Here is a 17,769-nt window from a genome sequence, read left to right as displayed (position 1 = left end):
ATGAGAACAGAGGGAGGGGAGCATCACACACTGGGGTCTGTTGGGGGAAATAGGGGAGGGACAGCGGGGGGTGGGGAGTTGGGGAGAGATAGCATGGGGAGAAAATGCCAGATATAGGTGAAGGGGAGGAAGGCAGCAAATCACGCTGCCATGTGTGTACCTGTGCAGCAATCTTGCATGTTCTTCACATGTACCCCAAAACCTAAAATGCAATTTAAAAAAAAAAGAAATCTAGAGTTAGATGAGAGGTTTTAATAGTTTTCTTTATAAATTAGGCTTTTGTTATTAAACCACACACGACTATGAGATTTTAAAGCCTGTCAGATATACCACACCCCAATACTTGGCATGTATTAGCTACTCTTCTCAATAAATCAGCACAATCAATCAATCAGTGAATACATTGATTTAGTTTGCAATCAAGAAATATTTTACTACTATATCTTATTTAACATGATTGTAGGCATATTATATAAACCTTGAAATCATTCAGAGATAAGATTGTTTACTCTTTATTGTGTCAAAACAAATTTGCATGAGTTTATTATCTGTGTTCTTTGTAATGTGCTGTGGAATTTTTTTCAATAGCTGCTACTTGGAAACCACAAAGATAAAAAATTAGCTGTTACAATCTGTGCATCTATGGCAATTAATTATATCAATATATGTTAAGAAAAGGGTCTGTTCCAATTGGATTTTGGTTGTTAGATATGAAGTTACTTGGTTGAGAGCATTTGCTTTCATTCAGGAGAGACACTGACCACTCAGAATTTGGCAACAGTGTCTTGCCAGTGATGTTAAGTATAACTTTGTAGAAAAATGCTAGTGAAAAACTTAGTGTGTCTGGTATCAGAACTCAGCACTTCCCAGTAGAAGTGTTGCTAGTGTTTACTCTCCTTTAGCTACTTGTCCATAAATAACTGGGGTAATAATTTGAAAGTATAAAAATTGATTATCCTCAATTTTTATATTTTTTTATGAAAACATAATTTTTTTTGGAAAGAACTGAATACTATATAAGGCTGCATTCAAACTTACTATGTAGCATTTTACCCATCTGTAGTTGTGATTTTTTTATTTTTAATTTTTTGAGACAGAGTTTCACTCTTGTTGTCTAGGCTAGAGTGCACTGGTGCAATTTTGGCTCACCCCAAACTCTGCCTGCTGAGTTCAAGTGATTCTACTGCGTCAGCCTTCCGAGTAGCTGGGATTACAGGCATGCACCACCATACCCAGCTAATTTTGTATTTTTAGTACAGATGGGGTTTCTCCATGTTGGTCAGGTTGGTCTTGTACTCCTCACCTCAGGTGATTAGGCCTCCCAAAGTGCTGGGATTACAGACGTGATAAAGGAAGAGAGTTAAACACAATCAATTTTCAGGAAAACAATAAAAAAAAATAACCTATCTCCAAATTGGTTGAAAAAAAAATACAAAATAGCATAGGAGAGAGTGATTCTGGAAATCTTTGAAAGCCCAGTGTAAAGCAATCCATCATTCTTACCAAGCTGGGTGAAATTTTTCAAAATAAATAAGAAAGTCTCACCAACACAACTTAAAATCTTCTGTTTTTTTTTTCTTACATATTTTTACAGTTTTCTTATATTTGAAACAGGTGAAATGGTTTTGATTGTAAAATGTCATTTATTCTATTTCCTGTTACAGGTTAAAACAACAACAACAACAAAAAACTCGATCCCTCCCTATCATCTCACTCAGAAGATTTTAAGACTTTCTCAGAATTTTCTGTTTAACTTACTGGATAAACATTCCTCTCTGCTGATTGTGAAAATGCCTGTCTTAAAAGTGTTTACAGGAACCCACACTTATCCTTTTCCCCCTCTGTTTTTAGGTTAGGTCATAATTTCAATTTCCCTTTAGTTTTACTTTTCTCAGTTGATTATAAGATCAAAACTACAAGAGGAAAAATGCTGTTGTAGACCTGTGTATTTAGGATGATCTTTTAGAGGAAAACACCCGAGCCCTCGTTTCTCAATGTGAAATTGAACCCCATTCATGTGGATGGTAATTGTCAAGAATCATATTTGTAACCACAAAGAACAATAATCTCACACTGTCTTCTGGATTAAATACTCCTGTGTTTGAATTGATTTTATAGAGAGGTGACTGGTTCCAGGATGAAAACATTTGTTTGTGTGTGTGATTTTTTTCTTTTTGAGACAGAGTTTTGCTTTTGTTGCCCAGGCCGGGGTGTAATGCTGTGATCTTGGCTCACTGCACCTCTGCCTCCCGGGTTCAAGTGATTCTCCCACCTCAGTCTCCTGAGTAACTGGGATTATAGGTGCACATCACCATGCCCAGCTGATTTTTGTATTTTTGGTAGAGATGGGGTTTCAACCACATTGGTCAGACTGGTCTTGAACTCCTGATCTCAGGTGATCCGCCTGCCTTGACCTCCCAAGTGCTGGGATTACAAGCGTGAGCCACCACACCCAGCCTGTTTATTTGTGTTTTATGGTATTATATGCATTCTCACTGTCACCATTCCCAGGGCTTTACCAATGCCCCATAAAAACACACCTTTTGATTTCCTCCCTCCCTTTTTACCGTGCTAGTTAACTCATTTAGTGCCATGTTCCCCCCTTCTTGAAGCTTCTTCTAGTCACTTAGTCTAGAGGTTGAATTTTTCTTTATCCTGTCACTGCTTTTAGCTTGTGCATTTCTTTTAGGTGTTTATTCCTTGGTAATTCATAATTTCATACTTATTAAGTATACATATCTCATACCTTTTAAACTGCAAAATTTCTCAAAGGTTAAACTACCTTAATGAACTTTATGTCTCCATGGCATTTTATAATACCTTAGCATTTCATAAAATTCAAATGTATAATAGGAAGCGTGTTTGACATTTGCATAGTAATAGAATAAACAATACTGATGGGGTATATAGCTCAGTTTGGTACAATTTTAAAAATTTAATTCTGAGACAATTATTTTTATTATTTGAATATAACATTGTTCAGGCTTGTCAACTAGTTTACGAGTCAAAATTGATTCTTAGAATTGCCTGGTTAGGTGACAGGAATTCAAATTTTACTTAGTCACCATGATTTGTGTAACTTACAGAAGCAAGTCAAAAGCAAAGCCCTGAACCCTAGGCACGGTGTTCTGAATCTCTGTGCCCTGGACTTCAGTTTATTGCCTTGGATTATATTTAGGTATGTATATATATGTTTGCTTTCCTTGGATTTTGAACTCTCTATTTTATACATGTACTTTATAACCTTTCTTTTGTTAGGATATAAATACTTTAAATTGTACATTCTGTTTCATCTAGTAAAATCCAAGAAGAAAAAATACTGAGACGAATAATGTGTTAATTTTTACATTAGTGTCAATCTAATCGTACATTTTGGGACCTAATTATAATGAGGAAGAGTAGCTGGACTAGAGGGACCGGTGTACTGTCCAATTACCCTCCATGTGACCTTGGCAGTTTTCATTGGATCTTAGTTTTCTCATCTACAGAATGGGATACAGTGCTTTCCATACCTATTTAAAGGGTTAAATAAGTTTAATATATGAGAAAGTACTTCACAGTGGAAAAGTCTATGTGAATGTAAAGTGTTACTGTTGCTGACATAATAAACATTAGTGTCAATAGAAATTGTGAGTCATTTATAAAGATAATAGGCTATGATCTTCTTAATATTTGACTAGTAGTGTTTATAGAATTATCTCTTTTTGGTCAATACAAAGCAGTAAAACCATGTTTTCAAATTATTATTTGGTTATGCAGGTTAATACTTACGTAGATTATTTTAAAAGTATGGGTTTCATGTTGAGTTTTGTAAAGAGCTTTTTCTTTGTTAAAACATTTTCAGACTTCAAAGAACCATTGTGTAAAAACCCTTTTACACCAATGTATCTTAAATAGTTTTGATCATTTTATTTAAAGAAGCTGAACCAAAAGTTCTTCACTTTCAAGAGTGGCAAAGTCTTTCCATATGTATGTATGTATGTTACACATATGGAAAGACTTCACCACTCTTGAAAGTGAAAGAGAGAGAGAGAGAGAGTGTGTGTGTGTGTGTGTGTATGTGTACATATATATACATGTTCTATTTTAAGTATGTTTTTTGGCATATTTGTAGAAGAAAAGATTTGTAATTGTATGATATGAATGGATACATTCTTGATTATTGAAATCTGTAATCATTCTGTGTTTAGATTTGAATGCCAATATGTGATCTTAGATGTGGAGCCAGAAACCTGCATAGAAATGTAATAAGAATAAGAAACTTGAATAGAAATCTTATCGCCATTTCTTTGAAGAATTTAAAAAGGAATTAGAATTGCTTTCATATTATAAATTCTCACCATTGAAAGGTGCAATTGTAAATGAATCTTTACATTATGCCTCTAGTTATCTTTTAAGAGTCACTTTTTATAATATATCCCTTTTGAAAAGTGCCACACTGATGATTTCAGGTTGCCTGTCAGTCTAATAATATATAATACTTTCCGTTGTGATGTCAGTTGTTTATTTTATGTTTAGGGAGCACATATCTCAGAACAGTTCAGGAAAGACATAGAAAAGCAATGTCATTTATAAAGTGTCTGTTACGTGCCAGAAACTCAGCTAGATGTTTTCTCATGGTTTATTTAGTTCTAACATCAACCTAATATAGCAGGAGGTATTATTATCAATTGACCAATGAAGAAAACAAGATGCAGGGATTAAGTAGTTTGCATAAGTACATGTAACTGTCTGATTTCAAAGTCCCTATTCTATCCACTCTACTCCCTCTATAATAAGAGCAGGTGTAAATGTCTATATTGTTAATAAAGACTTTTACAAAATGTAGTTCTAATTTGCTTAGGATGTTTTTCTTTTCTTTTCTTTTTTTTTTGAGACAGTGGAAAGGGATCCAGATACAGACCCTGAAAAAAGAGGGTTCTTGGATCTTGGGCAAGAAAGAATTTGGGGTGAGTCCTCAGAGTAAAACAAAGCAAGTTTATTAAGGAAGTACAGGAATAGGTCAGGCATGGTGGCTCATGCCTGTAATCCCAGCAGTTCGGGAGGCCGAGGCGGGTAGATCATAAGGTCAAGAGATTGAGACTATCCTGGCCAATATGGTGAAGCCCTGTCTCTACTAAAAATAGAAAAATTAGCTGGGCATGGTGGTGTGCGCCTGTAGTCCCAGCTACGTAGGAGGCTGAGGCAGGAGAATCACTAGAACCTGGGAGGGGGAGGTTGCAGTGAGCCGAGATTGCGCCACTGCACTGCAGCCAGGTGACAGATCGACACTCTGTCTCAAAAAAGAAAAAAAATTCAGGCATAAAAGAATGGCTACTCCATAGAGCAGCCTTGAGGACGGCTGGCTGGCTATTTTTATGGTTATTTATTGATTATATGCTAGACAAGGGGTGAGTTATTCATGAGTTTTCCTGGAAAGGGGTAGGGATTTCCCCCAGAACTGAAATGTTCTTCCCCATTTTAGACCATATAGGGAAACTTCCAGACATTGCCATGGCATTTATAAACTGTCATGGCACTGGTGGAAGTGTCTTTTAGCAATGTAATGCATTATAATTAATGAATAATGAACAGTGAGTACTACCAGAGGGTTTTGGCCTGCTTCTTTACCTTGTCTTATTATATCAGCAGGGTCTTTTTGACCCATATCTCCTGCCAACCTCCTGTCTCATCCTGTAACTAAGAATGCCTAACCTCCTGGGAATGCAGCCCAGTAGGTTTCAGCCTTATTTTACCCAGCTCCTATTTAAGATGGAGTTGCTCTGGTTCAAATGCCTCTGACAACAGGGTCTTGCCCTGTCACCTAGGTTGAATTGCAGTGGTGTGATTATAGCTCACTGCAGTGTTGAACTCTTGAGCGCAAGTGATCCTTCCACCTCGGTCTCCCAAGTAGTTAGGACTACAGGCATGCACATTTTTGTTTATTCAAATTCTTCTGCTAGGCTGCTTTTACTTTAGAGATCAATTGTAGGTCTAAAGTCTAATTTTATTAAAATTTTTAAACAATTAGATTTAGTAGAGTAAGACTGGAAGGGCTTCTTTTAGACCCAGGCTTAGCAAATAGATTACTCTCAATAAAGGGTATTTATTATTGTTTTATTTTATTTAATTTTTTGAGACAGGATCTTACTCTGTTGCCCACGCTGGAATGCAGTGGCACAATCTTAGCTCACTGCACCCTCTGTCTCCCAGGCTCAAGTGATCTTCCCACCACAGCCTCCTGGGTAGCTGGGACCATAGGTGGGTACCACCACATCTGGCTAATTCTTGTATTTTTTGTAGAGATTGGGTTTCACCATGTTGCCCAGGCTGGTCTCAAACTTTTGGGTTCAAGCAATCCACCCAAAGTGCTGGGATTACAGGTGTGAGCCACTGTGCCCGGCCATCTATTACTATTTTAACTACACCTTTTTAAATAGCCTGTTTTACTCTCCAGGTTTATTTGAAAATAATACAGAGTTTTGCGTGGTTTTAATAACATCTAAGATTTATTGATTGCTGATTTTGTTGGCATATCTTGATATCTTTGTCTGATGAATTACTATTGGTATTTTGGTTTTTAGCTTTTGCTGTTGTTGTTTTTATTCAGTCAGCTATACTATTCGGGATTTTTACTAGTTGAAGAGAAATAGAAATGCTAAGTCCAAAGCTAAAGTTCTTTGGGCTTTGGGAACCTTGGGCTAGGGAACTTTGGGCTAGATTGATGTCTTTCAGGTTGTTCTGTACTTGGGAAAGTTATCTAGTTTTCTCAAGTCCTATATCCAGCCATCTCCTTGTTTGTCAGAAACACAGACTTGGCATACTTGTTACTTCCATTCCTTAAGAAGTTTTAACATAGGATTTGTTAATACTTAGCCTTTCTTTGTGGGGACATAGCTGGGAACCTTGGTTCTCTATGCTAACTGAAAAAAGCCAGAGGAAATGTTTGGGAAGTTACAGTCTCTTTACCAAGAGGATACAGATTCGAATCTGCACACTTGGCAACAAAAATCCAGATTTTAATGGGTATATTGTTTGAAACTAGCAAGTTGGAGAGTAAAATATTCCTGATGTTTTTGCTTATTTAACTGGTGCCATTAGGATAATGTCTTAGCTTGAGAATGAACTTTGATACAGGACCACACTATTCAGCGAGGGACTGGTTGGTCTAGAATTGATCAAGAATTAGAACTATTTATTCATAAACTTGTATCTTACACAGAAATACACTAAGTTATCTTGAGGTTATACACCTCTAACACAATTTTATTATTGTACTTCACAGTCTTAACTGCAGAATGAAAGACAGAATTACTTGGCCAGATTTTGGAATGTGGGCTTTCAAGAAGACTTAAGTGCTTCTGAAATTTGAAAATAATCCATCCAGGTCCTTGGTTGTGATGGGCTTGTGTATGTGTGCTTAATTGATGTTTTTGAGTCCTTTGTTTGTAGAGGACAATGCCTCCTTGTGCCTGTGGCAGGGAGTCTTGCTTGTTTCTCTTTGGCCCTTACAAGGCATAGAAAGGGCTATCGCACCTTTAGGGTTAGATGAGCACTGAACTCCAGGACAGAAAGGTACAGGGTTGTTCTTGGCGTTTTAAAATCAAAGTTTTCTCATTTATGCCTCCTTTTTCTAAATTACAGCTTTTTCTTCCAAACCATTCTTTGTTCTCTATTTCTCACACGCCTTATTTCTTCTATTTTTGTGGGTGGTGGGTCAGAAAGAAAGGTTAAATACAGTCTTTTACATTGATTGCTCATTTTTTTCTGGTACTTCAAAGTTAGGTGCGTTGTAAGTATATATGATAATGTTTTTCTTTCTGGAATGCTTTTAGTGTTCTAGAAATGTTTATAACTTGTACCTAAATTAATGTTTTAAATATTATATACTAGCTTTTGTTTTTGTTTTGCATCATTCACACATCAAAAAACACAAAAAAATTACACAGTGCAATCTTCCCTCTTCCACACCTACGTAATTCTCAATTCCCTTCTGGTAGTGAGTGATTTTAGTTGCTTGTTTATTCTTCCCAAAATTAAAAAAATTATGCACAGATCCATTATAACATTTTTTTCTTGTCAAGTTATATCTATATACATACCTTCCCTTTTATTTAACGTAAAATACAGTTTGAGGATCTTTCTACATCACTACATGCAGAGTTCCTGTCTGTGTGATTAACCATTACAGAGTATCATAGGGCTACAATGAATACCCCTCACATACCAGACCTGGAAAATTTCTGCTGGGCCAAAGGGTGCTTGCATTTCTAATTTTGCTAGTTGTTGTAAAAGTGACTTATGGTACTACCAGCATTGCATTAGTACATTTATTTTCCTTTATTTTTAAAATATAAACTTGTGATTAAGTTGGATGCAAGTTTTGCAAAAGTCAGATATAATTTATGTATGATAAGACTCAACCTCTTAAAGTGTAAAATTCTGTGAGTTTTAATGTGTGTACAGTCCTGTCACCACTATAACCAAAATCAAAATTAAGATATTTTCATTGCCCTGAAAAGATCCCTTGTGCCTTTTTGTAGTCAGTCCTCCCTGCCTAGCTTGCCTCTGGCAACCAGTGATCCGATTTCTATCCCTATAGTTTTGCCTTTTTAAGAATGCCTTGTACTGTACATAGAGTCATATAGTGTACAGTCTTTTTGTGTGACTTTTTCCACTAAGCATAAGCTTTTGAGATTCAGCCATACTGTTATGTATCAATGGTTTGCTTCTTTTTGTTGTTGAATAGTATTTCACTGTATAGATGTACTAAAATTTGTTTATTCTTTCTCCAAGTGATGAATATTTGCCTCTAGTTTTTGGCAGTTATTAATGAAGCTGCTATAAATGTTCATGTATAGTCTTAATATGGACATATGTTTTTCTTGATAGATACCTAAATGTAAGATTGTTAGGATATATGATAGGTATATGTTCAACTTTATGAGAAACTAACAGACTCCTTCCCGAAGTAGCTATATTGCATTTTCTTTTCTTTCTTTTTTCTTTTGAGACAGAGTTTTGCTCTTGTTGCCCAGGCTGGAGTGCAATGGCACAATCTTGGCTCACCGCAACCTCCGCCTCCTGGGTTCAAGCGATTCTCTTGCCTCTTCTCCCTGGTAGCTGGGATTACAGCATGTGCCACCATGCCCAGCTAATTTTGTATTTTTAGTAGAGACTGTCCGACCTACCCTCTGTGGGAAGACTGGGCTCATTGGGAAAGAAACCGGACCGCAGGCTAGAGGAAATTCCTTAAGTTCAGGCTTTATTGAGAGAAAAGAGCCTCCGGGTGGGCCAGCTGGGACGAAAAGGAAAAATGGCTGCGCCGCTCAGAGGGGCAGGGTTGTTTTATAGGGGGCTGAAGGGCTGGGGGGTGGGGAAGCCCAAAGCCGAGGTGGTGGGCAACTGTTGGTCAGTTTGAACTGCTGGGTGGCGGGAAGCTGGGCGGCGGGAGGGCTAGGGCCGGTATGTAAAGTGAGAGATAAGGGAGCCTGTTTGTGGGGGAGGGAAAGAGAGAGAGACAGAGCTTTCGCGGTAGGGGCAGAGTTTTCCAAACATTCCCGACTCCTTAAAGAAAAGAAAAAGAGGGGGTCAGGGGCATTGGTTGTCTCTCTAGCTACTTCCTGCTGACAAGGGTCGACGGGGGGGGGGGTTCTGAAGAGGTCTCTTTTCTTAAGGAGCCTGGATGTTCGGGGCAAGGTCCGCTTCTTGCACTCGTTCAGGGTAGGGTTGGAGCAGCATCTGGTGGATGGTGACTCGAGTCAGTTCTTGAAAGCGCCGCTGTAGGAACTGTAGAAAGCAAGGAGCAATAAGTAAGATTAGGCAAACGGCTACTAGGGGCCCAAGCAATGGGGACAAGAGGGTATACATAGAGGAAGACCACCACGCTGTGGCTTCAGCCGAGAACTTCTGACTCTGCAGGTTAGTTTTGAGTTTCTGGAGGCTCTCGATTCGGGTTTCTACTAGGCTGGATTCATTGATGTAGTAACAGCACTCTTCTTGTAGGAAGATACAGGTCCCTCCTCGTTCAGCAGTGAGCAGGTCTAGGGCTCTTCGGTTCTGCAAGGCAACTTGGGCAACTGAGGTGATCTGTCGTTGGAGTGATGCTAAAGACTCAGTAGAGTCATCAATAGCTGCTTGGAATTGTGAGGTCAGTCGGGCTATAGCCAGGTGAGAGTGGACTAGTGCCCCTCCTCCTAATCCTGCTGCAAGTGCTGAACCAGCAAGGGAGACTCCAACGGCAATGGGTAGGAAGGCAGCTCGTCGGGTGCGGCGATGGGGAGTTTGCAGCATCTGGATTTCGGCTGGGGAATATATGGTGAGTCGAGGGACTAGGGTTACTGGGAGGCATAAAAGAGATGAGGAAAGACCAATGTAGAGAGTTTTTGTTAAGGTCTTGTTACACCAGAAAAACGTTCCTCGTGGGGCTGTTATATTAGTGGTTACCCGTATAGTTCTGTTACAGCTAGGGAAGTTTCGGCCTAGGGAATAGCACACAGGTAGCTGTTCAAAATCAGGTGGAGTGTAGAGATCGACTTCCTTGATGGGGGAGAAGGAAGAAGTTGAGGCTGAAAGGTTGAGAGGGATGGGGTAGGGGACTGCAATGAAGGGAGTCTGTCCTAAGAAGGCACACATGAGGCATGAGGTTAGGTCAGTTAATCCTGAGAGGTTAGCTAACTTGATTCCTTCTTGGAGAAAGGTTAACCAGGAAAACGGAGGCGAATGTGGTTGCAATTGGTCATTCAGAGATTTTTCTTGTAGGCTAATGTCAGAGTGGACTTAGTGGACTGTACGTACGTATGCCCGCCAGATGTACAGGTGGGAAGAGGGATATTTGGTATCTATGTGGTCATACACGGCAGCTTTCTTGGGGCTTTTCCACCGGTTGTCCCAGGGGTCAGGTATGAGAAGGGAATACCGTGTAGAACCGATAATGGTGTTTCCTTCTCCATCTACATCTGGGATGATTTTGAGCTGAGATCGGGCAGGTACTGTGGACTTGACAGCTATATGTAGTCGACAGCTCATCCAAGTACATCCCATGCAGGAGCACCAAGGAGTATTATTGCATGCTCCTGATGGTTGGTCATGGTTGAAGCACATGAGAGGTATATCAGTATGGACGTTGTGGAATTTGGTGAAGTTCAGATATATGGCACTTTGGCATCCGGCAGCAGAGCAGTCGGAAGTTGCAAGAAGGTGGTTGTGGCTGTATGGGGGGTATTACAGATGAAGGTGGTTTTGGTATAGTTTTCAGTTAGGAAGAATCTCCATCTGTAGGGGGTGTGGCTGCTAGGCCCTGGTAAGTTTGACAGATAAAGGGCCAGTAGGAACAGCCTTCCAGCATAGGGGAGGGTCCATGAGGAGCCTTTTTCACCCGAGAGAGGTGAACCCAAGATGGGATTTCAGCAATTCTTATAGCTGATGGAGTGGTAAGGAGGACTGTGTATGGTCCTTCCCACTTGGGGGCGAGGGGCTTTGGGGAGAGGGACCTGATAAGAACTGAGTCCCCGGGGGAGACTTTCTGTGTATTTTCAGATGGCTGGGTGGGTTGGGGAAGAGAAGCGTTGGCGTGTTCTCGGAGAAGGCTGCGAAGGAGAGTAAAGTAGGGGAGGTAGCTGTCTAGAGGAGTGGTCTCTGGCGGTGGGGGAGTTGAAAGTAGGAAGGGACGACCATACAGCAGCTCGAACGGGCTAAGCTGTGATGGGCCCCGGGGGCTTGCTCTCAACCTGGTGAGGGCAATAGGAAGCAAGGTTACCCAGGATTGGTGGAGCTCAAGCATGAGCTTGGTCAGATGCTCCTTTATTAGGCCATTGGCCCGTTCCACCTTACCAGAGTACTGAGGATGGTAGGCGGCGTGTAGCTTCCACTGAATTCCTAGAGAGGTAGAAACAGCATTAGTGACTTTGGAGATAAAGGCTGGGCCGTTGTCTGACTGTATGGTAGCCGGGAGTCCAAAGCGTGAGATGATGTCTTGAATGAGATGAGTGGCTACTGTCCCGGCAGACTCAGAGGCTATGGGGTAAGCTTCAATCCAGCCTGAAAAAGTGTCAACAATGGTTAGCAGATACCGGTACTGTTTGTGCTTTGGCATATGGGTGAAATCAATTTGCCAGTCTTGGCCAGGTAGGAACCCGCATAGCTGATGAAGCTGGCTCCGGGGATGACAGGAACCCTGGGAATTAGTTTTTGCACAGACAGTACATGAGGACTGGACTTCCTGTATGGTACTGAGGAGGTGGTGGGGGTGAAAGAGTGGGTTGAGGAACCGGTATAAGCCTTTAGGCCCAATGTGGAGTGAATTGTGGATGTCTTGGATTATCGGGTACTTTTGCTTTTCGGGGAGGATGAGGAGGTTATGCTTGAAGGCCCAGTCATCTTTGAACCGTACCCCGGGGGTAGACTGGAGGGCCTGGAGTTCTGAGGTAGAGTATTGAGGGCTATATGACTTGGACAAGAAACAGAGAGTGGAGGTGGGTGGCGGATGGTTTCTTGCCGTGTCTTTAGCTACCCTGTCTGCAAAGGCATTCCCTGCGGCTATGGGTGAGTTCAGGGACTGATGCCCTTTACAGTGGACGATGGCTACCTTGCTAGGGAGTTGAACGGCTTGGATACGGGCAGCAATGAGTTTTCCATTGAGAACGGGCGTGCCCTTAGTGGTGAGGAAGCCTCGTTCCTTCCAGATCATGCAGTGTGAGTGAGCTATGAGGAAGGCATACTTGGAGTCAGTATATATATTTACTTCTTTGTTCTGGGACCAGGATAGGGCCCGAGTGAGGGCGACTAATTCAGCCTGTTGTGAAGTGGTCCCAAGAGGAAGGGGCGGGTCTCTATGATTTCCGAGTGAGTTACTACAGCATAGGCCGCTCTCCGTGGGCCGGTGGAATGAGGTATAGAGCTGCCATCAACGAATAGGGTAATGGAGGCAGATGGTAGGGGTTGAGGTAGCAAGTCGGGACGAGGAGACTGGGCTAATTTGAGGATTTCAGTACAGGAATGTAGGGGGCTGGAGTACGGAGGGCAAGGGAGGAGGGTAGCCGGGTTTAATGAGGAGCAGTGAGAAAGAGTGATGTTGGGGTTCTCAATAAACAGTAGGTGAAGCAGTTGAATACGGGAGGGCCCGAGGTGGGGCAGAGAGTGTTGACTGAGCAGTTCAGTCAACCTGTGTGGAGAAAAGACTTGGAGTGGGAATTGTAGATTGATCTTAAGAGCTTCTGTGATTAGGGTGACGGCGGCAGCTAGGGCTCTAAGACATGGCTGCCATCCTCGCTCAGTTGGGTCAAGTTGTCTAGACAGGAGGGCTATAGGCAGAAGGGTCTGTCCTACTGGTTGGACTAGCACTCCTACAACTGTATGTTGTTTCTCGTCTGTATATAGTTGGAAGGGTAAGTTGGGATTGGGCAGGGCTAGGCTGGTGGAGGTGCAAAGGGCGTTAAGCAGTGACTTGAACGCCCGGTTGACAGAACCTGGTGAGGAGAGTGGTCCCTCGGGGGCTTCTGCAGCAGCATGGTATAGAGGTTTTGCTAGCAAAGCATAATTAGGTACCCGGTGTTGAAAAAACCCTACTAGTCGTAGGAAGGAGAGGATTTCTTTTACTGACTCAGGGGCCTGGAGCGCCTTTAAGGCTTGTAGTCGGTCGATTGTGATGGACCATCGCCCAGGTGTGAGCTGTATGCCTAGGTAGGTGACGGTGGGTGAGGCTATTTGTGCTTTGGTTGGTGACACCCGGTATCCCTTATCTCCTAGGAAATTGAGTAGGGCGGTGGTGGCCTGGATGCACTCCTGGTGGGTGGGGGAGCAGATAAGAAGGTCATCTATGTATTGGAGGAGGTGAGAGGGCTTGAGGTTGCAGTGGAGTAGGTCAGTGGCGAGTGCCTGGCCGAACAGGTGTGGGCTATCTCGGAAGCCCTGTGGAAGGACTGTCCAGGCCAGTTGTTGGGACATGTTCGTGAGGGGATCATCCCAAGTGAAGGCAAAGATAAAGTAGGAATTAGGGTGTAGAGGTATAGTGAAGAAGGCATCCTTTAGGTCTAGGACTGAGAAACAGGTGGTCCCTGGGGGAATGTTAGAGAGAATGGTGTATGGGTTGGGGACAACTGGATGTATGGGAATTACAGCTTCATTAACTAAGCGCAAGTCCTGGACTAGCCTATGTTGTCCTGATGGTTTTCGTACTGGGAGGATGGGGGTATTACATGGGGAGTTAATAGGAATTAGGAGGCCTTGACCTTTTAGTTTCTCTATGATGGGTCTGATACCCATACGGTGGGCTTTAGAGATGGGAAATTGAGGGCGGCAGAGAAAATGAGGCGAGGAGTCTTTAAGGCGGACCTGAACTGGCTGGTGGTGGGTAGCTACAGATGGGTTGTTAATGTCCCAGACCTGAGGGTGGACTCCAGGGAGTAGTTCTGACAGGGCTTTTTGGGGTTCAGTGTCTGAGGTGAGGGCTAGGAGAAAGAGACTGTGTGGGTTGGCGGAGGGGAAGGTTATGACGGCCTTCAGCTTTGAAAGGATGTCTCGCCCCAGAAGGGGAACTGGACAGGTGGGGATTACTAAAAAGGAGTGGGTGAATGGAGTGGAGTTATATGAGCACATGAGTGGTGGGGTTTGGTAGGGGATACTCGGGGTCCCGTCGATTCCCATGACCGAGACCTGGGAAGGAGTGAGACGGCCAGAATAGGAAGGAAGTGCGGAGTAGGTAGCCCCCGTGTCGAGCAAGAACGAGACACTTTTACCCGCTACCTGAATTTTGACCCTTGGCTCAGTGAGGGTAACCGGAGTCGGTAAGCCAGGGCCCCGCTAGTCATCTAGCAGCCCTAGTAGACTGGGGAACGGAGCTCCCTCGGAGGTCGGCTCCTGGCAAGCAGGCTCCTCCCTACTGAGGGTGACCGCCGGCTGCGTAACGCCAGTGTGTCTGTTTTGAGGAACCGGCACCCTGGGGAAGCTGGGGCAGTCTGACTTCCAGTGTCCCGGGAGCCGACAGATAGGGCAAGGCTTAGTTGGTGGCCGTGGTTGTGGACAGGCTCGGGACCAGTGTCCTTCCTTTCCACATTTGAAACATGTCCCTGGAGGGGCATGGGTTTCGGCCTTGGGCTTCTGGTTCCCTGCCGGCCTTAGAGCCGCCACTAGGGCTTGGGTCTGGAGGGCAGCCTTCTGCTTCATGCAAGTTTGGCGGGCAGCCTCAGCCGCATCTTCCCTGGCATTGAATACTTTAAAGGCCATTTTTACCAGGTCTTGGATGGGAGTCTCTGGCCCCTCTTCTGCTTTCTTTAGTTTCTTTCTTATGTTGGGTGCTGATTGGGAGATAAAATGGGAGGCTAATACAGTGGCCCCGTTTTGGGAGGCTGGATCTAGTCGAGTATACCGGACTAGGGCTTCTTATGCTTGAGTGAGGTATTGGAATTCTTTAATATAGGTGGACGGGTCAGCTGAGAAGGATCCTAAACGTTTCTCAATTTGGGACAGGTCTTGGAGTGAGAAAGGAACATGGACCCTGACTAAACCTTCCACGCCTGCTACTTCTCGGAGTGGGGCCAGGATAGCTGGCTGGTGGGAGCGGGTGTGGGCCGCCACCGGAGAGGCAAGAGGAAGTGCGGCCTCTGAGGGAGGGGGCTCGGAGGGAGTAGAGGGAGAGCGAGGCATGGCCTCTGAGGTAGGAGGTGCAGAGGGAGTGGGGGAAGGGCGTGCCGTTGATGGCGACTGGTTGCTGAGATTGGCAAGAGAGGACAGATGTTCAGGCAGATCCTCCGGTGAGGAGTAGGGAGGGGGAGAGGTAGTGGAGGAAAATTTACGAGGGGTTCGAGCTAAGAGGATTTGGTAGGTGGGGCAGGAAGAACATAGGTCGGGGTGGGTACGGAGGTCCCAAAAAGCCTGGACGTAAGGAATTTCATTGTCCTTGCCTGCACGGCGACAAAAATCGTCGAGATCTCGGAGGGTGTTGAAATCAAAAGTGCCAGTCGGGGGCCAATGTGACTGGTTACCGAGTTTGTATTGGGGCCAAGCCACCTGGGACAGGAAAATAAGCTTTTTCTTTCTGAGGGTTTGGGAATATCCCAATTTGGTAAAATTTCGCAGCAAGCACCCAAGGGGGGTGCTCAGAGGTATTTTAGACTCCGAATTTCCCATAGCAGGCGCAGCTACAGACCCTCTGGTGCGGATGGGCAGATGCAACGAAAAGGTGTTCCCGTTCGTTGCAAATTCCCCGGAGTACAATTAAGTACGGAAAGGGAAGCGGTCAGAGGGGCATCCCCCATCTGGCGGCTGTCCCTCGGAAGGCTCCTGGAGCTGGAATGGAAGACTACCTTGGCTCGGCCGAGACTAGGCAAGGAGTCCGTGCGGAACGCCGGAGAGGGAGCAACTGCACCGTGCCGTAGGAAGAGGAGACGGGAAGCGGGGGAAGGCAAAGCAAGAAAAAACTTGGCTTACCTTAATCGGAACGTGGAGGTGGCAGGGCCAGTGTTGGGTAGGTCGGGGAGGGGGGCCGTGGCCGGGCCAACGGCCCCAGCTCCCGGGTTTCGGCACCATTTGTCCGACCTACCCTCTGCGGGAAGACTGGGCTCATTGGGAAAGAAACCGGACCACAGGCTAGAGGAAATTCCTTAAGTTCAGGCTTTATTGAGAGGAAAGAACCTCCGGGCGGGCCAGCCGGGACAAAAAGGAAAAATGGCCGCGCTGCTCAGAGGGGCAGGGTTGTTTTATAGGGGGCTGAAGGGCTGGGGGGTGGGGAAGCCCAAAGCCGAGGTGGTGGGCAACTGTTGGTCAGTTTGAACTGCTGGGCAGCGGGAAGCTGGGCGGCGGGAGGGCTAGGGCAGGTATGTAAAGTGAGAGATAAGGGAGCCTCTTTGTGGGGGAGGGAAAGAGAGAGAGAGAGAGAGCTTTCGCGGTAGGGACAGAGTTTTCCAAACAGAGACTGGTTTCTCCATGTTGGTCAGGCTGGTCTCGAACTCCTGACCTCGTGATCCACCCGCCTTGGCTTCCCAAAGTGCTGGGATTACAGGTGTGAACCACCATGCCCAGCCATTATATTTTATTTCTACCAGCAGTGTACAAAAGTTTAAATTCTGCATCCTAGTCAGCACTTACACGTGTCAGTTTTATTTCGTAAGCCATCTAATAGGCATGTGATGGCATCTAATTCTGTACTTTAGAAACAACTTTATTGAGGTATAATTCACATATCATACAATTCACCCATTTAAAGTATATAATCAGTGGTTTTTAATATATTCCTAGATATATGCAACCATCACCACAATCAACTTTAGGACATTTTATCAACTTCAAAAAGAAAATTCCTATATCCTCATCCTCCATTCCTTCTGTCCTAAGCAACTACCAGTTTACTGTCTGTCTATATATTTTCCTATTCTGGACATTTCATGTAAATAGTTTATATGTGGTCTTTGGGTCTGGCTTCTTTCATTTAGCATAATGTTTTCAAGATTGATCCATGTTGTAGTATGTATCAGCAGTTCATTTTTCTTTTTTTCCTTTTTTTTGAGACAGAGCCTCTCTGTTGCCCAGGCTGGAGGGCAGTGGTGTGATTATGGCTCACTGCAGCCTTGACCTCCCAGGCTCAAGTGATCCTCCTGCCCCAGCCTCCTAAGTAGCTGGGACTATAGGTGTGTGCCATCATGCCCAGCTAGTTTTTGTACTTTTTGTAGAGATGGTGTTTCACCATATTGCCCAAGCTGGTCTCTTATTTCTGGACTCAAGCAATCCACCCACCTTGGCCTCCCAAAGTGCTGGGATTACAGGCATGAGTCACTGTGCCTGGCCTAGTTCATTTCT

General features: G+C 44.0%; 2 protein-coding genes across 18 annotated transcripts in view; one reads left to right on the top strand and one right to left on the bottom strand.

The window, feature by feature from the left end:
* Positions 1 to 17,769, top strand: part of RAPGEF2 (Rap guanine nucleotide exchange factor 2) — a 271,926-nt gene that overhangs the window by 21,148 nt on the left and 233,009 nt on the right. The window lies entirely within an intron of this gene.
* LOC128931545 (endogenous retrovirus group FC1 Env polyprotein-like) lies at positions 9,574 to 16,685 on the bottom strand. Its single transcript, XM_054252844.2, has 2 exons — positions 16,405 to 16,685; positions 9,574 to 10,038 (listed from the first exon to the last, which is right to left on the bottom strand). The coding sequence occupies exons 1-2, from the start codon at positions 16,501 to 16,503 to the stop codon at positions 9,652 to 9,654; spliced, it is 486 nt and encodes a 161-aa protein (XP_054108819.1). The 5' UTR covers positions 16,504 to 16,685; the 3' UTR covers positions 9,574 to 9,651.

The sequence above is a fragment of the Callithrix jacchus genome, chromosome 3 (genome assembly GCF_049354715.1).
Source record: "Callithrix jacchus isolate 240 chromosome 3, calJac240_pri, whole genome shotgun sequence".
Lineage (NCBI taxonomy): Eukaryota > Metazoa > Chordata > Mammalia > Primates > Cebidae > Callithrix > Callithrix jacchus.
The sequence above is the reverse complement of the archived record's forward strand: the minus strand, read 5'-3'. Positions and strand labels throughout refer to the sequence as shown.